This window comes from Nycticebus coucang, chromosome 10 (assembly GCF_027406575.1).
Source record: "Nycticebus coucang isolate mNycCou1 chromosome 10, mNycCou1.pri, whole genome shotgun sequence".
NCBI lineage: Eukaryota > Metazoa > Chordata > Mammalia > Primates > Lorisidae > Nycticebus > Nycticebus coucang.
The window spans coordinates 11,688,059-11,711,297 of record NC_069789.1 but is presented as its reverse complement, the minus strand read 5'-3'; the positions used below and the strand labels follow the sequence as shown (position 1 = coordinate 11,711,297).

General features: G+C 37.6%; 1 protein-coding gene and 1 pseudogene across 3 annotated transcripts in view; both read left to right on the top strand.

Annotated features, from left to right (window-relative positions):
• SDCCAG8 (SHH signaling and ciliogenesis regulator SDCCAG8) overlaps nucleotides 1–23,239 on the top strand; it is a 254,616-nt gene that overhangs the window by 28,004 nt on the left and 203,373 nt on the right. For all 3 annotated transcript variants that reach the window (XM_053604357.1, XM_053604356.1, XM_053604358.1), the window contains exons 5-6: nucleotides 5,503–5,628; nucleotides 12,205–12,345. In XM_053604357.1, the coding sequence (XP_053460332.1) occupies nucleotides 5,503–5,628; nucleotides 12,205–12,345 (267 nt within the window). The remainder of the gene's footprint in view (nucleotides 1–5,502; nucleotides 5,629–12,204; nucleotides 12,346–23,239) is intronic.
• On the top strand, nucleotides 13,175–15,631 carry LOC128595566 (E3 ubiquitin-protein ligase Topors-like; annotated as a pseudogene).

Sequence of the window (23,239 nt, the reverse complement as noted above, 5' to 3'; positions counted from 1 at the left end):
TTTTGATTTGCATTTCTCTTAATCATCTGATCATTTCTATTAATCATCTGATGATTAAAGATGATGAGCATTTTTTCATATGTCTGTAGGCCATGTGCCTGGCTTCTTCAGAGAAGTTTCTCTTCAAGTCCCTTGCCCAGCCTGCAATGAGATCACTTGTTCTTTTCTTGCTTATACGTTTGAGTTCTCTATGGATTCTGGTTATTAAACCTTTGTCGGTGACATAACCTGCAAATATCTTCTCCCATTCTGAGGGCTGTCTGCTTGCTTTACTTACTGTGTTCTTGGCTGTGCAGAAGCTTTTTAGTTTGATCAGGTCCCAGTAGTGTATTTTTGAAGCTACTTCAATTGCCTGGGGGGGAGGGGGGTACTCCTCGTAAAATGCTCGCCCAGACCAATTTCTTCAAGGGTTTTCCCTGCACTCTGTTCTACTATTTTTATAGTTTCATGTCTTAAGTTTAAAACTTTAATCCAGTGAGAGTCTATCTTAGTTAATGGTGAAAGGTGTGGGTCCAGTTTCAGTCTTCTACAGGTTGCCAGCCAGTTCGCCCAGCACCATTTGTTAAATGGGGAACCTTTTCCCCACTGGATGTTTTTAATTGGCTTGTCAAAGATTAAATAATGGTAAGTAGCTGGGTTTTTCTCTTGGTTCTCTATTCTGTTCCAGACATCCAATTCTCTGTTTTTGTGCCAGTACCATGCTGTTTTGATCACTATCAATTTATAATATAGTCTGAGGTCTGGTAGCGTGATTCTTCCTGCTTTGTTTTTATTTCTGAGTAATGTCTTAGCTGTTCAAGGTTTTTTCTGATTCCATATAAAATGAAGTATTATTTTTTCAAGATCTTTAAAGTATGACAGTGGAGCTTTAATAGGAATTGCATTAAAATTCTATATTGCTTTGGGTAGTATGGACATTTTAACAATGTTGATTCTTCCCAGCCATGAGCATGATATGTTTTTCCATTTGTTAATGTTTTCAGCTATTTCTTTTCTTAGAGTTTCATAGTTCTCTTTATAGAGATCTTTCACATCCTTTGTTAGATAAACTCCCAAATATTTCATCTTCTTTGGGACTACTGTGAATGGAATAGAGTCCTTAACTGTTTTTTCAGCTTGACTATTGTTGGTATATATAAAGGCTACCAATTTATGAATGTTGATTTTGTAACCTGAGACACTGCTGTATTCCTTGATCACTTCTAAGAGTTTTGTAGTAGAATCCCTGGTGTTTTCCAGATATACAATCATATCATCTGCGAAGAGCGAAAGTTCGATCTCTTCTAACCCTATATGGATACCCTTGATCGCCTTTTCTTCCCTAATTGTGGTGGCTAAAACTTCCATTACAATGTTAAAGAGCAGTGGATACAATGGGCAGCCTTGTCTGGTTCCTGATCTGAGTGAAAATGATTTCAATTTAACTCCATTCATTACGATATTGGCTGTGGGTTTGCTGTAGATGGCCTCTATCAGTTTAAGAAATGTCCCTTCTCTACCAATTTTCTTAAGTGTTCTGATCATGAAGGGATGCTGGATATTATGAAAAGCTTTTTCTGCATCAATTGAGAGAATCATATGGTCTTTGTTTTTTAATTTGTTTATGTGCTGAATTATACTTATAGATTTAGGTATTTAAACCAGCCTTGAGACCCTGGGATAAAACCGACTTGGTCATGATGTATAATTTGTTTGATGTGTTGCTGGGTTATGTTTGTTAGGATCTTGTTGGATATTTTTGCATTTTTATTCATTAGTGATATTGGTGTATAATTTTCTTTTCTTGTTAGGTCTTTTCCTGGTTTGGGGATCAGGGAGATGTTTGCTTTATAGAACGTGTTGGGTAGTCTTCCTTCTTCTTCTACATTTTGGAACAGGTTGAGTAATATAGGTACTAGTTCCTCTTTAAAGGTTTGGTAGAATTCTGACATGAAACCATCTGGTCTTGGGCTTTTCTTTTAGGGAGATTTTGTATGGTTGATGCTATTTCAGAACTTGATATTGCCCTGTTCAACATTTCCACTTGATTCTGGCTAAGTCTTGGAAGATGATGTGCTTCCAAGTGTTGGTCAGTTTCCTTCAGATTTTCATATTTCTGAGAATAAAGTTTCTTATAATATTCATTAAGGATTTTTTGAATTTCTGAGGAGTCTGTTGTTATTTTGTCTTTGTTGTTTCTGATTGATGAAATTAGAGATTTTACTCTTTTTTTTTTTCTGGTTAGGTTAGCCAAAGGTTTATCTATTTTGTTGACCTTTTCAAAAAACCAACTTTTTGATTTATTGATCTGTTGTATAATTCTTTTGTTTTCGATTTCATTTAATTCTGCTTTAATTTTGGGCATTTCTTTTCTTCTACTGGGTCTGGGGTTGGAATGTTCTTCCTTTTACAGTTGCTTGAGATATCCCATTAAGTTATTAACTTCCTGTCTTTCCATTCTCTTGAGGAAGGCTTGCAGTGCTATAAATTTCCCTCTTAGGACTGCCTTTGCAGTATCCCAGAGGTTCTGATAATTCGTGTCTTCATTGTCGTTTTGTTCCAAAAATTTAGCAATTTCCTTCTTGATCTCATCTCTGACACAGCTATCATTCAGCATAAGGTTATTTAACTTCCATGTTTTTGTATGAGTATGCAGGTTCCTGTTGTTACTGAGTTCAACTTTTATTCCATGGTGGTCCGAGAGAATGCAAGGAATAATTTCTATTCCTTTAAATTTACTAAGGTTAGACTTGTGACCTAAGATGTGATCAATTTTGGAGTAAGTTCCGTGGGCTGATGAGAAGTATGTGTATTCAGTTTTGTGGGATGAAATGTTTTGTAGATGTCTGCTAAATCCAAATGTTGGATGGTTAGGTTTAAATCTAAAATTTCTTTGCTCATCTTCTTATTGGAGGATCTATCCAACACTGCCAAAGGAGTGTTGAAATCTCCGACTATTATGGAGCTGGACGAAATCAAGTTGCTCATGTCTGTTAGAGTTTCTCTTATAAATTGAGACGCATTCTGATTTGGAAATGTATTATTGAGGATTTCTTGCATCTATGTTTATGAGAGATACTGGAGTCTGTAGTTTTTCACTCTTGTGATGTTTTTACCTGGTTTGACCATTAAGTTAATGCTGGCCTCAGAATGAGTTAGGAAGTATTTTCTCTTGCATTTTGTGGAAGATAGTGTAGAGAACTGGTATAATTTCTTCCTTAAATATTTGATAGAATTTACATGAACCTAAATGGGCCTCATGCTTTCTGTATTAAATGTTTGCTAATTATCTGCCGGGAGCACTGGTGCATGCCTGTAATTCTAGCACTCTGGGAGTCCAAGGCAGGTGGATTGCTTGACCTCAGGAGTTTGAGACCAGCCTGAGCAAATATTTCTTCTGCTCTTTTTTCTTCTCTTTTTCTTGTATTCCCATTACTCATATGTTACAATATTTATAACCATTGTAATCAACTTTCTTCTTGTTGTAAAGATGAAAGTGATATCTTCCAAACTTACTATATTCCAGACTGAAAATAGCAAGTCTACAGTATTTTTTAATTACAACTATTTGTTATCAGTGCAAACAATGCATAATGAAGAGTTGCTCAGTCTCTTCAGGCAGTGATCAAATGTAATTTCATGTTTATTTGGCTAGGAGTTAGGGTGTGTTTGCTGTTATAATAGGTGTCAGAGGCTAAAATTTCCTTTGATATCCTGGTTTTTGTCTTTTCTGTTGTCTTTGGGTTTCCCTAGAGAATTCTTCTTAAATATAGTCTGAGATACACAGTTCTTTCTTTTGAATTTCCCTGTTGGTATATAGGAGCCCTATTGATGAGGTAGTAAACTGTGGAAGTAGAGAAAGCATTCAGTAGTTCTGTTATTAGGTCTCAGTCTTTTAGGGAGCCTGGGCTGTGACCTTTACAAGTACTTCTTAGTATCCTCCTCTTGTTCAAGTTAGGAGAGATAGAGGGAGCTGGCATTTCCTTCTCCCACATACAAGGCTAGAGTAGAGCATCTATCTTCCTCTGTGTTTTTCAACTTTTTTTTATCTCACGGCACACTTGAACTTATAGTAAAAGTTCTGCCGCACACTTTAATTATGTTGATTTAAAAAAAAAGTAAAAAAAGAATATACTTACTATGCTTTGAACTTCTGTCAAAAATAATTTAATTAATGATCTTTTAAAATGTGCAGTGGCACACTTGTTGAAAATCACTGCTGTTAGTCAGTTAAGGCTCTAGTAAAATGATTTCCCTTGAGTGGCCACAAGAAACACAATGTTCTGGGCATATTTCAGAATGGCTCCTTGTCCTATCCCTAGCATAAAGGGATTTTTCTCTAGTTGTTACTGTGAAAACCTATTAGTGCTGTGGAAATAAAATTGTGAGGGCTTTCTTAAGATTGGGTTTTTGTAGACTTTTGACTCTCAAACTTGACTACAATGACCTTCCAGTAATTCATCAATTACAGTTTAAATCTTCCTGCCTGGGCACTGATTCCGACAGAGGTTTCTTTTCTGCTCCAATAAGTTTTGTGTCTCAGTATTCACCTGTCTCTCCAATTTGGGGGCTCCAGTTTTCCCTATGACCTTAATTCTTTGCTGGAGCTGAGAAGAGTTGTTGATTTTCACTTTGTTCAACGTTTTTCTTGTTGTAAAGGTAGGAATAATGTCTTCCAAGTTTATCACATTCCAGATTGAAAATTGAATGTTTGCAATATTTTATAAATTATGACATTCTATTACAGCTTTGGTAGTTTTTTTTTGTAAATAAAAACAATTGAGAGAAATTTGCACATGTTGTACAATAGCTTTTGTTCATACTAGTAATAAATATTGGGTTAGATATTATATAATTGATATACTGGTATTTTAGACATTTTGTTTCGGAGAGTAACATGCTACTCCATCACTATTCTAATCATTACTTATCGGTAATTTTTTATGTCACCCTGCAAAGCCAAGGAAACACTCTTCCAGAACTCTCTACCCAACTGTTTTTCTCACCATTTCCCTTTGGTCAGCCACCAATCCATAGGTAATCATTGTGCCTTTCTATATCTTTCTATCTCAGAGCCTCCTTCTATTTAATATTCCATCAATTTTCAATAAGTTATTGGCATGTAATCCTGAGTGATAATATTTTGTACCTTATTTTTCGGCAGTCTATCCCATTCTTTAAAATCTCTTAAATAAATGAAATAATAAATTAATAAAAAATAAATAAAATAAGTAACTCTTTTAGTTAAGGCCTTTCTAAGGGCCTTGGTTTCTTGGAGAAAAAAATTGTTGGAAACTATATACTTTTGTGATATACCTATCAGTAGGCCCTCTATTATACACGCTCAGCCTTTTCTTTGTTAGCTAATGTTTAGGTTGCTTCGTTTGTCTAAATATAATTATAAATATTTCAGGAAATGGATGGAAAACTTATCTTTTATACTTGATATCATGCTGGATCCTTTAATAATCAGCAAAGTACTGCTTAAAAATGCTTAATATATTTGGATTTTTCTTTATATAGGAGGAACTCTCTGGAATGAAAAATAGAGTTCAAGTAGTTGTACTTGAAAATGAAAGGCTCCAGCAACGGCTGAAATCGCAAATACAAGAGGAGACGATGAGGGAACAAACACTTCCAGATGTGTCTGTGAGCATTTTTAAAACCATCAGTTTCATTAATTTGTCCTCCTTCCCTCTCCCCCAACTTTCTTAACTGATTAGATTTTTCTCCTTGAAGTTAAGCCAAAGTATTATGCTGGTATTTGCTTGAGGCCTCAAAAATCAGAATTCACTATGATAGAATGAATCCTCGAATGAAACGATGTTGTGGTTCCTAATACACGCATTTACCCTGGTTTTTTCTCTGAGCATATTGTATATGCTTTTTTATATGGAAAGAGCAGATCTGAAAGCAGGAAGTGTGTTATATAGGGAGGTCTTTGTTTAATCTAGAAACTGTTCAGAATCTTAGCTTAGATTTTCATTGGATTTCTCTAAATTTTCCTTGAGCTCTGAAATTTAATAAGTCTAATTAGCAGTGTATAGCAGAAAGAAGGTTGCCCCAGGGTCCAAAGAATCAAAATATTAGTCTTTCCTTTGTCCCAGAGAAGCTGAGCGTTTTTGTGGTTTAACCATATGGGTCCTCCATTTCTTTTCTTTTTTTTTTGGGTCAGGGCTGGATTTGAACCTGCCACCTCTGGCATATGGCGCTGGTGCCTTACTCCTTTGAGTCACAGACGTCGCCATGAGTCCTCCATTTCTTTATTGGCAATTTGCAAATATTAATCTGTATGAGGTGTTGACAATGTAAATTCATGAGCTCGATGCCCCGAGAGTCTCAGTTGGTCTGGTTGGGTCCTAGGAATATGACTTTTTATCATGTTTTTATCAAGTTGCCTAAGTGATCCTAATATCAGTGGCTCACAGTTTAAAGAACAGTGGATGAGATGATAATTATGAGACACAAAATTATCATGGTGATATTTATGTTGTGTTTAAACTTACTTTCTTCATATGACTTCTCAGAGTGCTTTTGCCTTAAATTTTTTTTTTATTCTTTTGCTATAAGAGACAATTAATCACAGCTTGTTCTGCTTTTTGAGACAAATTCATCTTTCCATGGGGAAGTTTTAATACTTGCCTATTTCAGTTTTACTTTGCAATTTTTTTGGTGGTTTTGACACAGTCGTTATTAGTAAATTGGTTGTTAAGAAACAGTATGAGCCTTGGTTTTTTTTTTAAACTTGACTTGATACTTTATTTGTAATCCTTGAGTTGTATGTGTTAGAATTTGCAATTGAGAAGTATTAGGTTGTGTTAATTCTGAAAAAGAAAGTTGGCTGATCAGCTCTTTAGTTTACAGTTCTGCAATTACATGTGAGATTGTAATTAGTTATTTTCCCCTCACAATATAACTTTTTTCTAATGACTGATATAATTATTAATATTAGTGGTTAAAATTCTATCTTCATTGCATATTATTTTAATGTCAACTTAAAGGAGAAAATATTTAGAAGTAACTCATTTAGAAGACATATTCTTTTGCTTTTCTTCCAAATATGTAGCAACTTAACAAGTAGTGACTCAATTATTCATAATCTTCAATATTTATATGATAGCAAAGAAGTGGAAGAAGGGGAAGTGAAGTGAGATAGGAAATTAGGCAGACGAGTGAATCAGAGGGCAAGATAAATGAGTAATGCCAAAGAGGAAGGAAATGATGGTGAAAACACACTTGTCTTACAGTATGAGCAAAGGAAATTTGCTAAAGGAAACTGCAGTCATAATAGAAAGGACAAGGTTATGAAGAGATTTTGCTTTTTTAAACATTCATATAAACTAAAATATAATGCAAATATTGAAATTATTATTGTAGATATGTCAGGTGACCCCAGTACCTATTTTAATATTGGTCTTCTGTTATTTGTTGTTATGGAATTGTTACCCCCACTTTAACCTGTGTAGGTGAATTGAAGCATTTCAGCAGTGCATGAATAATGGTACTATATTAGGAGTTTTAATGTTACTAAGACTTTTTAGAATATCTTAAATATAAATAGATCAATAGGTGGTATCTTCTTTGGGGGGGGCTTTTTAATGAGTGAACTAAAATGCTGATGCTAGATCTTGCCAAAGCTTTTTGCTAATCTGAATATAGATTTTCAGTGCTTCATAATGCCTTCTTATAAAAAAGAATCAAAACAGCTAAATGATAGTAACTACCATTTATTGATGACTACTTGGTTATAATGTGCCAGTCACTGTATCAGGCACTTTATTTCCATTATATTATTTCTGTTTTATACTATCCACCCAAGGTAAGTGTTATTATCTCTGGTTTTGAAGAGATAATATAAGGTACACAGCAGTTAAGTACCCTAAATAACTGGTATAATGTCACAAAGCTAGAAAATGGCAAAGGAAGGACTCAAACCCAAGATTGTTTAATTCTCCAAATCCATCCACCTGACCTTAAATTATACTACATTTCTGCTAAATTAGGAAGAACTTGTTTAGTTCAATGTTGAACTAAATTATCTTCATTCATAGAGGATAGAATTTTCCTCAACAGAAACGAGAATTCTCTCACTTTTAGGCCTAAACTTGGATGATAGCCTGAATGACTTTCAGCTTTTGGCCTAGTTTATGACCTAGAAGTCAAGAAGCAAGCAGATGTGTTTTTAAAAACTGAAACCTTTTGAAACACATTTAATTTCTGTCTTTATTTTTCATCACTTTTCCTTCTTACAAAATTTTTCTTCATGGAAACTTTCTTCTAGAATTCAAATTATAAGAATATGAAAACATGTTGTTTATTAGAAATTTTGGCATGTGCACTCATTCAGAGATCTAGGAGTTTAACAAGGAGACTTTTTTGTTTCATGTTTGTTTTCTTTCTTTCTTTCTTTTTTTTTTTTTTTTTTGTAGAGACAGAGTCTCACTTTAAGGCCCTCGGTAGAGTGCCATGGCATCACACAGCTCACAGCAACCTCCAACTCCTGGGCTTAAACGATTCTCTTGCCTCAGCCTCCCGAGTAGCTGGGACTATAGGCGCCCGCCACAACGCCCAGCTATTTTTTGGTTGCAGTTCAGCCGGGGCCGGGTTTGAACCCGCCACCCTCGGTATATGGGGCCGGCGCCTTACCCACTGAGCCACAGGCACCGCCTCATGTTTGTTTTCAATGCCTGTACTATCAACCCTCCCTTCTCACACCTATAATCTTAGCACCCGAGGCTCAACCGAGGCTGGAGGATTGCTTGAGTTCCAGCCTGAGCAAGAGAGAGACCCCCATCTCTAAAACAGAAAAATTAGTTGGGCATGATCTTTTAAAAATCTTGGTTAAATACCATTCGTGTTTTTAAAGCTATCTGAAAAAAATGAAGTGTCCATTAAACTAGTACTTCCTTTCCAGAGAATGATACATCATAAGTCAGAGATCTGTGGTCTGCATGCTTTCTCTAAATTCTCCATAGGAAATTAGTACCACATTTTTTCATTGATCAAAAGTAATTTTAAATGCAATCAGGTTTGGGGGAATTTGGCCCTACCTAGAGAATCAAGTACAAGTTTATTAGCATGGCATGCTAAACTTTCAAGTCTCTTATTTGATTCTCTAACTTTATCTTGTGACATGCATTGCCTTGTACTTTGACCTCTCGTATGTGTATGTGGGTCATTATGAAAGTTTTGATTTACACTACAATCAAGAAATGTAAAATTCACCTAATATATACAATGTGAAGTGTTCAGCATGCCCCCCCGGGTGAAGGGCTCAACTACAACTTGAACTTCACCTTAGAAGTGAAAATAATATAACCTAAGCATTTGTACCTTCATATTAATTTGAAATTAAAAACCCTCATAAAATCCACATATAGAAACAAATTAAGTCCTCCCAGCAACACCAGTAAGCAGAAGAATTTGAAATTTGCATAGACGAATCAGAAAGGATGCTGTTGACTGCGTTTCTTGGAAATGAAAGAATGGACCATAACACAGTCTATCTGAAAAGTTTCATAGTGACCTATGTAATACTGAATTTCCTAAGTCCCCACTGCAGGTATCATGTTATTTCACACCTCTGTGACTTTTCACATGAGGTTCCTTCCTCCTAGAATTCCTTTCCCAACTAGGTAGCCCTTATTCATCTTTCAAGATATCATACAAGTTTCAAAACTTCTCCAGAAAACCTTTCATAATTTTCTGGTTACTCTTAGTCTCCTCCCTCTGTTATGGCATAGTCACCCATGCACACCTCTGGCCTAGCACTTACCTTATTAAATTTAAATTGTTTGCTTAGGTGTGTATCTCCCTCATTAGACAACTCTGAATGGATGTGTGATACACTGCTGCAATGTAGTTCAGTGTTTGGAGACCCGTTTTTTCTTGTGAGTACAAGTACCGTATCCTTGGGCCCTTAGCAAGAGCTCAATAATTACTTGTTTACTAAATTAATGTAACTATTACCCAGATCTTTGGGCTGCTTCTTACCTTGACTGTTGAGAGGGCAGCAGAGGTTGCAAACAGTGGGTACACAAAAGTCAGCTCACAGACATGTTTGATTTGTTTGACAAATTTTGAGCCAATATTTAACAATGTTTCAAATGAAGAACAGATATCTGGCTTACCATTTTTTAAATACAGAAGAATTTCTAGTAACATGAATTTTTATTTCCACATGGCAGTGATTTGATTCCTTTGGATGGGACTCATTGCCATGGTATCTCATAGTCCCTACCATTCCTGTACCATTCCATACAGGTTACATGTTAGCTTTGTTTATCACTACACGTGTACTGTTTTTATTAGTGAAGATCAATATTTTTCTGGAAAGATAGAAGAGCATAATGGAGCAGAGCACTAAAGGAAAAAACAACCTCCTTTTTTTTTTTCCTCTACCTATAACACTTCTGATATCAAATACTGGGGATTTCTTCCCTCACACTAGGCCATCCTCCATTTCTCTGTGGATGTCAACTGGGTATCCAGTGATTCAACTCAGTTCTGACACTAGCTACCCAGAGTTAGTATAAGACCCACAGGTTAAGGGCTCAGTCACACAAGACTACTCCCACTTCAGATATCAGTCACAAGTAGGGGAGTCTCCAGGTTACCCACAAGTCTGTCTGCATTGGCTGCAAATTGGGAGTTCACACATCTCCTTTCTCATATTTGATCATTTGCCAATAGCTCACAAAATTCGAGGGAATGCTTTACTTGATAGTATTACTTTATTATAAAGGATCTTATACAGGATACAAATAAATAGCCAAATAAATGAAGAGGTACTTAGGGCAAGGTCCAAGATGGTCCCAAGCATAGGAGCTTTTGTCTGTGGAATTGGGGTGTACCACCCTCCTGGCACGTGGATGCATTCACCAACAAGAAATTCTCTGACCCTCACCAGAAAGGACTTTTATGGAGGCTTAATTACATAGGTATGATTGATTAAATCATTGGCAGTTAGTGATTATCAATCTCTAGTTCTTTTCTCCTTCCTAGAGGTTGGGGTGTAGAGCTAAAAGTTCTAGTCCTCTAATCACGTTTTAGTCTTTCTAGTGACCAGCTCCCATCCCGAAGCTGTTTAGAGGCCCAGCCACCAGCCATCACATTAGCATAACAAAGATGCTTTGGAGATTTGAAAGGTCTTAGAATCTCTTGTGTCAAGAATTTGGGACTAAGACCAAATATAACAAAAAGTGCCCCTATGGCCCAGATGCAGTGGCTCACACCTATAATCCCAGCACTCTGGGAGGCAGACGTGAGTAGATTGCTTGAGCTCAGGAGTTTTAGACCAGCTTGAGCAAGAGCAAGGCCTCTGACTCTAAAAATAGCCGGGCACGTGGCAGGTGCCTGTAGTTCCAGCTACTTGGGAGGCAGAGGCAAGAGGATTCCTTAAGCCTTAAGATTTTGAGGTTGACATCACGGCACTCTCCCAAGTGCAACAAAGTGAGATTATCTCAAAAAAAAAAAAAGGTGCCCCATATGACTCCTACTACTCAGGAAATTATAAGAGTTGTAGGAGCTCTGTGTCAGGAATTGGGGGCAAAGACCAAATATATGTTTTTTATTACATTGTAGATGTGGACTCTGCAGTTAGGTTGCCAGTGTTCAAATCCTAGCTCTGCCACTTGTTAGCTACTTCCTGTCTCTGTCATCCATAGCTAGTTGCTCTATGGGACTCAGTTTCCTCATGTACAAAATGGAAACAGCAATGGAACCTACCTCATAGAATTTAAGGATTAAAGAAGTTAATATTTGTAAAGCACAAGTAAAACAATGTGTGGCACATAGAAAGCACTGTATTTGTTAACAGTTATTATTACTCTTAGCCATGCCTCTATGAAATGTATAAAATGAAAGACAAACTAAGAGAAGATGTAAAATGAAAGACAAACTAAGAGAAGATGATGTGTTTTAAGAGTGTGTATCTTTAGAGGAGTAAGAGATAATTCCAGTTGTTGAATACATTGACATCCATTCCTCTTTGCTCATATTTAAATTATTGCCTGTACCTGTAGGAATTTCATTTTGTAGTAGCAGTTGTAAAATCTGACCCTAATAGTCTGAAAATGTAAAAATGATTCTTGACTTACGGTTTAAAAGCAGGTGTTGGGTTTATTTCCCTCCTGTCATGGGTAAGAATCAGTATTCTATTTGTAAAGTATGCATGTTTATTTAAAGTTGAATATCAATTGCAATTACTGGCACATTTTGTTTTAGGGAAACATGCAGAATTCTTGGATTACAACAGCTGAAGATTGTGAGGCGGATGAAGCTGCCAAGAAACCACATTCCCACGGCAGTGCAGATACTGGCAAAGAAAAATCTGCTGGTGAGGCTGAAAAATGGAAGCACGAACTGGTTAGTATTTGGATACTTTTCTCTGATGCGTTTTTTTTTTCTTTTTTGCACTTTTTAAAAATTCTGGTAAAATGTACATAACATAAAGTTTACCATTTTAAGTATTTTTAAGTGTAAAATTAATCAGCATTAAGTACATTCACAATGTTGTGCAATCATCATGATGAAAAGTTTTTGTTTTTGTTTTCCCAAACAAAAACTCTGTGCCCTTTAGACAATAACTTTCCATTTCTCTCTCCCCCTGACCACTGGAAACCTCTATTCTACTTTTTGTCTCTATGAATTTACCTGTTCTAAAGTCTTTGCCAAGGAGAGGATGAAATGCTTAATTCAGGAATGGATTTTAGGGTTTCTGGGTGCTGAAGAAATAGGGCCCTTCTGACTACAGGCATAGGCAGTCAACACCATGGAACTCCCACCGGATCTGGGACCTACCACTGAATAAATTCAGTCCAGAGCACAGCAGCTCACTGGCTTCATGGGTGGCAGCAGCCCCTGGGGTCTCTGCTGTTCTGCAAGGAGGGTGAAGCACCCCAACTTGATGCCACTTCTAAGGGTAGGTGGAGAAGTTACTAGGCACACCTTCACAGATCCTATTGCCATCAACCTAGCTTTTTGGGTTTGGGGGAACTTGTCATAGGGGCCCCAGCTGAGCCTGCTCCTGTATCTGCTGGACAACTGTTCATTTAAAGCTGACACTAGGAAACTTGCAAGAGACAGTCTCCTAACTATCCTGGGATGGATTTGATAATGTGTCTTAGAGTGGAGCTTACATGAGTTCTGTTTGTAATGGTTCTTTTGCCATCCCTGATATTCCATGATTTAAACCATGACAAGGGAATTGAATGCTGCTATTTATTTACCTATTTATTTACAGAAAATTCAAGAACAAGATATTGTTAATTTTAGACAAATTATCTATTATTCTAGTGCTCAAGTTAGAAATCCTGCTGCTATTGGAGCATTTCAAATGAATTTTTCCATAGAAATCCAGTTTACCTTTACATATTATTCCACTAGTTAAAAAATGTGAAGTTACAGTTCTTTTTGGAGCTCATGGATCTTTAGTGGATATTGTCCAGGACATCATCATGAGTAATGTTACTCACTATGATTTTGAGAGTCAGGCATTTGTGTCAGATGTAAGGCCATTTTTACTTAGGTGAACTGAGCATTTTACACATAAATGTATCAGTTTGCTGTATCATCTTTTAACATGGCAGCCTTTGACCAGCATGCTAATTGTGATTGCCCTGCTCTTTCATATGAAGAAGGCAGCCATTCTGATTCTTCAGTCATTAACAATATCTCCAGATGGGGCTGAAACCCAAGACTTAGATAGTAATGTAGCCATTGTTCCATTGTTAGTGAGGCATCATAGGATGATGAAACTCTAGGATCATTTTACTAAAACTCAGAGCAGGTACGTGTTGCTATATCTTCCTTTAAAAAAATATTTCCAACAGTTCAGATGATGAACTTGTCATGGAGAGAATCACAGTTCAGATACAAGGAGTACAAATCATTAAGGGCTTAAATAATGATAGTGATTTTTCTTCATAAAATTGTGTCATTGTTGAGTTTGTTATTGCAATTTGGCCGGGGCTGGGTTTGAACCCACCACCCTCCGTATATGGGGCTGGCGCCTTACCCACTGAGCCACAGGTGCTGCCTTGTTGAGTTTATTAAACCACTAGTTGAGAGGATCCCAGAACCAGTTGAACTGTCCTCTGATTCTGGGGCGTTAAGTACTTATGAGAAAATGGAGGTAGCAAAGACACAAGAACGAGACAAATCTTACAGTTTCAGTTATAGTGATGTTAGTAGATGTTAATCGCCATGCTCTGCCCTTGGAGAGGATGATCAAGTAAATAAAGGTCATTATGATTTCAGTACAATAATCAAAGAAGGAAGAGAAACAATCGATCTACATCACTGTCATCTCCCAGGGACCTGAGCTCATCTGCAAAAGGAGACAGGGGATAGTCTGCATGTAGCCATAAACATAGAAAGAGGGGAAGATCAAGAATTTCACATTCACATTTCCAAAGTAGAAGTGGGCAGGAAAATTATAGGAAGCATCATGGGATCCAGAAGCAGGGCCAGTAGCAGACCCAGAGGGAGAGGAAACAAAAAGAGACCAATAACTAGAGACAGCATTTGGTCAAAAAGAAGCCACACTCCAAGTAGTGAAAGCACAAGCAGATCAAGGTCTCATAGCAGTGACCATGGCCAAGGATTACAGAGCAGAAATAGAGACCATGATTATTTAAGAAAAATTATGGAAGCAGATATGAGTGGGAGTATACTTACTATAGTAGAAATAAGGACAGCGATAGTTACAATCATCTTACAGGAAGACGGCTCTATCTAGAGCTCATTATTCCAGATAATCTTCAAGCTCAGAATTTAGAATTCAATCCTTTTCTCAAAGAACAAATGCTAGGGAAAAAAAAATAATCACAGTGAGAGAAAATACTACTGCTATGAAAGGCACAGGTCAAGGAGCCTGTCTAGTAAGAGATCAAGGACTGCATCACAGGGCCTGTGCAGGTGAGAGATGGAAGCCCTGGGGGAAAAGGAAAATAAAAACACAGCATTTGGAGGTAATTTGCTTCTATAGTAAAGGACAGTCATTACCAAAAGTCGCCATCAAAATTGGAGGGAAACTATAAAAACAAGAGTGACAGCTTTTCAGACAGCCGATGATCAGAAAGACAAAATGCAAGAGGAGAAAAAGGAGGACCTGGAGCCTCAGTGCAGAGATGGTTTATAAAGGAACAGCTGCCGGTACAACTGAACATCACAGAAAGAAAAAGAAGCAACACAAGAAGCAGCCTGAGAAACACTGGAGATGACACTTCCCTGTCCTCTCTTTAATTGTCATTGGCAGTGACAGTGCTAAGGACTCTGAAGAAGACGCAGATGTGACAATACGGGCCTCAGGACCTTCTGCAAATGAGTTTTTGGCTCCTTTCTTGGAACTATACGAAGCTAAAAGTGTAGTTATAATAGAAGATGAATTGGTGTCCTGGACTAGGAGTGTGATATTACCACGCTTACTGAGAACTTCAATAATACCAACAAAACTGTAAATAATCTTTTACCCCCAGAAGCTTCAGTTATACAAACTCATAACGTAAAAGAAGAGAGCACCTTTGCCTTTGATGTGGTGAACCAGCCTAATAATGTTGTATCTATTTAAACTGAGCCATCAAGGTAATTGCTATCTTCCCGGACATTACTAATGGCAATGTTTCTTGGTAGAGACTGTGATATGTTTTAAAACTTTCCAAAGAATCTCATTGAGAATTCTGATGACAAGAAACATCTACTATATTCTATTTCAAGATGGCTTTTAGTGAAAACTCTCTTCCCCTTTAAAGTATTTTAAATGATTTTTGTGTGTGTGTTAACTTGTAAAAATTATTATTTCTTCAAAAACTGTGTGTATCCTACTATCAGAGACATGGACTTTAAGGTGAAAAAAATTATACGGCTAGAAGCTTATTTAAAACTTAGGATCCTTTTTAAATTAAATAAATTTTATAAGTTATTTCATAAAGACATATGGTATTGATACATTTTTAAGATAATCAAAGTATTTTTTAATTTTTTTAGAGTTATTCTGGAAATGTGTTATAAGCTAGGAGAATCCCTTCAGACAGTCTTCATTTTTCTTCTTAAAAAATTTGTATGCTTCAAAACCATTTCTTCATGTTAAATAGAGGCATTTTAATCTGCAGTTTACCTTGACTTATACCAAAAGAAAAATTTAATATTTCCTTTACATACTTGTTCATCTGGACAGCCTGTAAGACAAATGTATATTCAACAAAAGAAAAATAATAAAACAATACTTTAAAGCAGTGATTTTTAACTGGCATGCCACCAGAGGATCTTAAGTGTGCCGTAAAAAGTTTAAAGATCACTAATTAAATTATTTTCAAAAGAAGTTTTTTTTTTTTTTTATTGTTGGGGATTCATTGAGGGTACAATAAGCCAGGTTACACTGATTGCAATTGTTAGGTAAAGTCCCTCTTGCAATGGTGTCTTGCCCCCATAAAGTGTAACACACACTAAGGCCCCACCCACCTCCCTCCTTCCCTCTTTCTGTTTCCCCCCCATAACCATAATTGTCATTAATTGTCCTCATATCAAAATTGAGTACATAGGATTCATGCTTCTCCATTCTTGTGATGCTTTACTAAGAATAATGTCTTCCACGTCCATCCAGGTTAATACGAAGGACGTAAAGTCTCCATTTTTTTTAATGGCTGAATAGTATTCCATGGTATACATATACCACAGCTTGTTAATCCATTCCTGGGTTGGTGGGCATTTAGGCTGTTTCCACATTTTGGCGATTGTAAATTGAGCTGCAATAAACAGTCTAGTACAAGTGTCCTTATGATAAAAGGATTTCTTTCCTTCTGGGTAGATGCCCAGTCATGGGATTGCAGGATCAAATGGGAGGTCTAGCTTGAGTGCTTTGAGGTTTCTCCATACTTCCTTCCAGAAAGGTTGTACTAGTTTGCAGTCCCACCAGCAGTGTAAAAGTGTTCCCTTCTCTCCACATCCACGCCAGCATCTGCAGTTTTGAGATTTTGTGATGTGGGCCATTCTCACTGGGGTTAGATGATATCTCAGGGTTGTTTTGATTTGCATTTCTCTAATATCTAGAGATGATGAACATTTTTTCATGTGTTTGTTAGCCATTCGTCTGTCGTCTTTAGAGAAAGTTCTATTCATGTCTCTTGCCCATTGATATAAGGGATTGTTGGCTTTTTTCATGTGGATGAATTTGAGTTCTCTATAGATCCTAGTTATCAAGCTTTTGTCTGATTGAAAAAATGCAAATATCCTTTCCCATTGTGTAGGTTGTCTCTTTGCTTTGGTTATTGTCTCCTTAGCTGTACAGAAGCTTTTCAGTTTAATGAAGTCCCATTTGTTTATTTTTGTTGTTGTTGCAATTGCCATGGCAGTCTTCTTCATGAAGTCTTTCCCCAGGCCAATATCTTCCAGTGTTTTTCCTGTGCTTTCTTGGAGGATTTTTATTGTTTCATGCCTTAAGTTTAAGTCCTTTATCCATCTTGAATCAATTTTTGTGAGTGGGGAAAGGTGTGGGTCCAGTTTCAGTCTTTTACATGTAGACATCCAGTTCTCCCAACACCATTTATTGAATAGGGAGTCTTTCCCCCAAGGTATGTTCTTGTTTGGTTTATCAAAGATTAGGTGGTTGTAAAATGTTAGTTTCATTTCTTGGTTTTCAATTCGATTCCAAGTGTCTATGTCTGTGTTTTTGTGCCAGTACCATGCTGTCTTGAGCACTATGGCTTTGTAGTACAGACTAAAATCTGGTATGCTGATGCCCCCAGCTTTATTTTTGTTACAGAGAACTGCCTTAGCTATACGGGGTTTTTTCCGGTTCCATACAAAACACAGAATCATTTTTTCCAAATCTTGAAAGTACGATGTTGGTATTTTGATAGGAATGGCATTGAATAGGTAGATTGCTTTGGGAAGTATAGACATTTTAACAATGTTGATTCTTCCCATCCATGAGCATGGTATGTTCTTCCATTTGTTAATATCCTCTGCTATTTCCTTTCTGAGGATTTCATAGTTTTCTTTATAGAGGTCCTTCACCTCCTTCGTTAGGTATACTCCTAGGTATTTCATTTTCTTTGAGACTATGGTAAAGGGAGTTGTGTCCTTAATTAGCTTCTCATCTTGACTGTTATTGGTGTACACAAAGGCTACTGACTTGTGGACATTGATTTTATATCTGAAACATTACTGTATTTTTTGATGACTTCTAGGAGTCTTGTGGTTGAGTCTTTGGGGTTCTCTAAGTATAAGATCATGTCGTCAGTGAAGAGGGAGAGTTTGACCTCCTCTGCTCCCATTTGGATTCCCTTTATTTCCTTGTCTTGCCTAATTGTATTGGCTAGAACTTCCAGCGCTACGTTGAATAGTAAAGGTGACAGAGGACAACCTTGTCTGGTTCCAGTTCTAAGAGGAAAAGCTTTGAGTTTTACTCCATTCAGTAAAATATTGGCTGTGGGTTTGTCATAGATAGCTTCAATCAGTTTTAGAAATGTCCCACCTATGCCTATACTCTTCAGTGTTCTAATTAGAAAGGGATGCTGGATTTTATCAAATGCTTTTCTGCATCTATTGAGAGGATCATGTGATCTTTATTTTTGCCTCTGTTAATATGGTGGATAACGTTTATAGACTTGCGTATGTTAAACCAGCCTTGCATCCCTGGGGTGAAGCCTACTTGATCATGATGAATGACTTTTTTGATGATAAGCTGTAATCTATTGGCTAGGATTTTGTTGAGAATTTTTGCATCTATGTTCATGAGTGAGATTGGTCTGAAATTCTCCTTTTTGTTTGGGTCTTTTCCTGGTTTTGGTATCAGGGTGATGTTTGCTTCATAGAATGTGTTGGGGAAGATTCCTTCTTCCTCAATTTTTTGGAATAATTTCTGCAGTACAGGAATAAGCTCTTCCTTGAAGGTTTGATAGAATTCTGGAGTGAAGCCATCTGCACCAGGGCATTTTTTGGTTGGAAGATTTTTTATTGTTTCTTTGATCTCGGTGCTTGAAATTGGTCTGTTCAGGAGCTCTATTTCTTCCTGGCTGAGTCTAGGGAGAGGGTGTGATTCCAAATATTGATCCATTTCTTTCATATTGTCAAATTTCTGGGCATAGAGTTTCTGGTAGTATTCAGAGATGATCTCTTGTATCTCTGTGGGATCAGTTGTTATTTCCCCTTTATCATTTCTGATTGAGGTTACTAGAGATTTTACTTTTCTATTCCTCGTTAGTCTGGCCAATGGTTTATCTATTTTATGTATTTTTTCAAAAAACCAACTCCTTGTTTCATTAATTTTCTGAATGATTCTTTTGTTTTCAATTTCATTGATCTCTGATTTGATTTTGGATATTTCTTTTCTTCTACTGAGTTTAGGCTTAGATTGTTCTTCTTTTTCCAATTCCATAAGATCTCTTGTGAGATTGTTGATGTGCCCTCTTTCTGTTTTTCGAATGTAGGCATCTAAAGCGATGAATTTTCCTCCCAAACTGCTTTTGCAGTATCCCACAGGTTTTGGTAGCTTGTGTCTTCATTGTTGTTATGCTCAAGGAAGTTAATGATTTCCTTTTTTATTTCTTCCTTCACCCATCTGTTATTCAACAGAAGATTGTTTAGTTTCCATGCCTTTGGGTGGGGTCGAGCATTTTTGTTAGAGTTGAGTTCCACCTTTAGTGCCTTATGGTCTGAGAAGATACAAGGTAAAATTTCAATTCTTTTGATTCTGTTGATATTTGTTTTGTGTCCCAGGATATGATCAATTTTGGAGAATGTTCCATGGGGTGATGAGAAGAATGTATATTCTTTATCTTTGGGATGGAGTGTTCTATATGCGTCTATCAAGCACAGTTGTTCTAGGGTCTCATTTAAATCTCTTATATCCTTGTTTAATTTCTGTTTAGAGGATCTGTCCAGCTCTGTAAGAGGAGTGTTAAGGTCCCCTGTTATTATGGTATTATCAGCTATCATATTGCTCAGACTGAGTAAGGTCTGTTTCAAGAATCTGGGAGCATTTAAATAGGGTGCATAGATATTTAGAATTGAAATGTCTTCTTGTTGTATTTTTCCCTTGACCAATATAAAGTGACCATCTTTGTCTTTTTTGACTTTAGTTGCTTTAAATCCACATGTATCTGAAAATAAGATTGCAACTCCTCTTTTCTTCTGAATTCCATTTGCCTGAAAAATTGTCTTCCAACCCTTGACTCGGAGCTTTAATTTGTCTTTTGAAGCCAGGTGTGTTTCTTGCAGACAGCAAATGGATGGCTTGTGTTTTTTAATCCAGTCAACCAATCTATGTCTCTTCAGTGGGGAATTCAAGCCATTAACATTTATTGAGATAATTGATAAGTGTGGTAGTATTCTGTTCGTCTTATTTTGTGAGAGTCCATTGCTTAGTTTTATCTTTTGCACCAGTGTGGAGGTTTGGTTCTGTCCTTTAATTTCTGAGTTCTTACTTTGCTGCTGATCCATTGTGGTGGTCAGTGTGCAGAACAGGTTGAATATTTCCTGTAGAGCTGGTCTTGTTGTGGCGAATTTCCTCAATGTTTGTATATCCGTAAATGATTTGATTTCTCCATCAATTTTGAAGCTTAGCTTAGCAGGGTACAGAATTCTGGGCTGGAAATTGTTCTGTTTAAGTAGATTAAAGGTAGATGACCATTGTCTTCTTGCTTGGAAAGTTTCATTAGAGAAGTCTGCGGTCACTCTGATGGATTTGCCCCTGTAGGTCAACTGGCGCTTACTCCTGGCAGCTTGCAGAATCTTTTCTTTTGTCTTGACTTTGGACAGGTTCATCACAATGTGTCTTGGAGAAGCTCGGTTAGAGTTGAGGCGACCTTGGGTCCGATAGCCCTCTGAAAGCAGTGTGTCAGAATCTTTGGTGATATTTGGGAAATTTTCTTTTATAATATTCTCTAGTATGGCTTCCATTCCTCTGGGGCATTCTTCTTCCCCTTCTGGAATTCCTATAACTCGTATGTTGGAACGCTTCATAAAGTCTCATAATTCTGACAGTGAACGTTCTGCTTTCTCTCTCTTCTTTTCTGCCTCTTTGACTATCTGAGTTATCTCAAAAACTTTGTCTTCTACCTCTGAAATTCTTTCTTCTGCATGGTCTAACCTGTTGCTGATACTTTCCATTGCATCTTTAAGTTCCCTGATTGACTGTTTCATTTCCTTCAGTTCTGCTATATCCTTTTTATATTCTTCATATCGTTCATCTCTGATTTGATTCTGTTCTTGGATTTCCTTTTGGTTATTTTCCACTTTAGTAGGAGTTCCCTTCATTGTTTCCATCATTTCTTTCATTGTTTTCAACATGTGTATTCTAAATTCCCTTTCTGTCATTCCTAACATTTCTGTATAGGTGGAATCCTCTGCAGTAGCTACCTCATGGTCCCTTGGCGGGGTTGTTCTGGACTGGTTCTTCATGTTGCCTGGAGTTTTCTGCTGATTCTTCCTCATGGGTGATTTCTTTTATCTGTTTCCTTGCCCTAATTTTCCTTTCACTTCCTCTTGCTCTTTAAGTTCTCGTGCCTGTGGACTAAGGGTTACAGGACCAGAAGGGTGAGAAGGTTGAAGAGCAAAAAAGGGATGAAAGAAAGGAGGACCGAGTGATAAGAAAAAAAAAAAGAAAAATAGAGAAAGGAGAGGGGGTGGGTAAAAGGAATATTGACAAAAAGAAGAGAGGCACAGAAAGAGGGAGACAGAGCAGTATAGGTGTACAGTAGGGTACTTTGATACAACCTTAAAAAAAAAACCCACCTTCTCGGGGTGCCCAGTTGGGTGGTTCCCTTGAGGTCAGCAGCTCTTTGCTAACCTGATCAGACACAGTACCCCACCTCCACCAAGTAGAGAGGAAAGACAAAAATGCTATAAATCAAACCAAAACAAGCAAACAGAAAACTTTACGGGATAAAATTGGCTGGAAAAACCAAATAATAGCGGTAGAAACACTAACAAAAATGAAGTTCTAATTATTGAAATAGGCAGCAATGGGAAATTATAATTAAACTAGAAAAATTGAGAAAGAAAAAGGATCTGTATGGAAAAGGTTGAACTTGAAAAACAAAACAACAATCAACAACATCAAAATAAACAAAAAAACCCAACCAAACCAAAAAAAAAAAAAAACACACACAACCAAAAACAAAGCAGTATGTATATGTTATTGAATATTTTCTGGGCAACACATGGTCTTCTGGGGTATGAGATGTTAATCACAGTTCTGATACGACTGGAGGCTGCTAGTTTCTCAAACCCCAGCAGGTTGACACCCTAAATCTCTCTCAGCCCACTTAAAAGGCACTTTGTACTTGTTCAGTTGCTGAGCAGAAGCTTTCCCAGGGAAGTGCTTGTCACTCGAATCACTGCTGAAGTGGCTATCCACTTACCCTGTGTGCCAAAACTGGTCTCCCTCTGTCCCCGAGGGTTAGGGCTGCAAGGCGGCTCAGACCCCGCCCTTAGGCTACTTGGTCGCTGGGTTACCAGCTCCCACCCAATTCCAGCTCTGCGACCCTGAGGGCGGAGCTTGCCGGGGCAGATCGCTCACAATGTCTGCCTGTGACCCAGAGCCAAACACTATTAGCTCCATCTGGCTCAGCGGCTCAGACTGGGGCCCTAGACAAAGGCCAAAGTTCTCTGCACTCCCGCTCAGGCTCTCCCCAAGGCAGTTCAGCTGAGTGCCAAGTCCAAAGACACCAAAACAGTTCACAGGTAAGGCCTTTCTGGTTTGCAGTCTCGCTGCTACTGAACTTACAGTTGCGGGTGGGTTTAGACAGATTGAACACATGCGACCACTTGCCGTTTTTCCACTGTTATAGTCCTCCTCTTGGGGTCCAGAAGTCTCTCGCTGACTCCCTGTATCCTCTCAGGGGTGATGATAGGCAGATCCCACCAGCCAGAGATGCCCGGAGTCCTATCTCCCCAGACTCACGGTGCCCAGATGGAAGGAAGCTGTTACTCGGCTGCCATCTTGCTCTGCCTCCTCAAAAGAAGTTTAAAGCACACTGTTTTTTTACTCTTTTTGGGGAGGCGGGGGTGACGTAATTTAAGTGTACCATGGAAGTTTAACTGTATGTGAGTGTGCTGTGAGAGTAGTAAAAGCAAGTTGAAAAATACTGCTTTAAAACAAAAAACAAAACAAAGTCTTTACCTAGTATAGTCTGGTGTCTGTGGTTTCTCAAGGATAGTTTCTCTCAACTTACCCTGTTCCTTTGAGTGACCCATCTTTTGCATTTCTTGTATTCCATGTGATTTTTCTTGTTGAAAATTGAGCATTTCACTATCA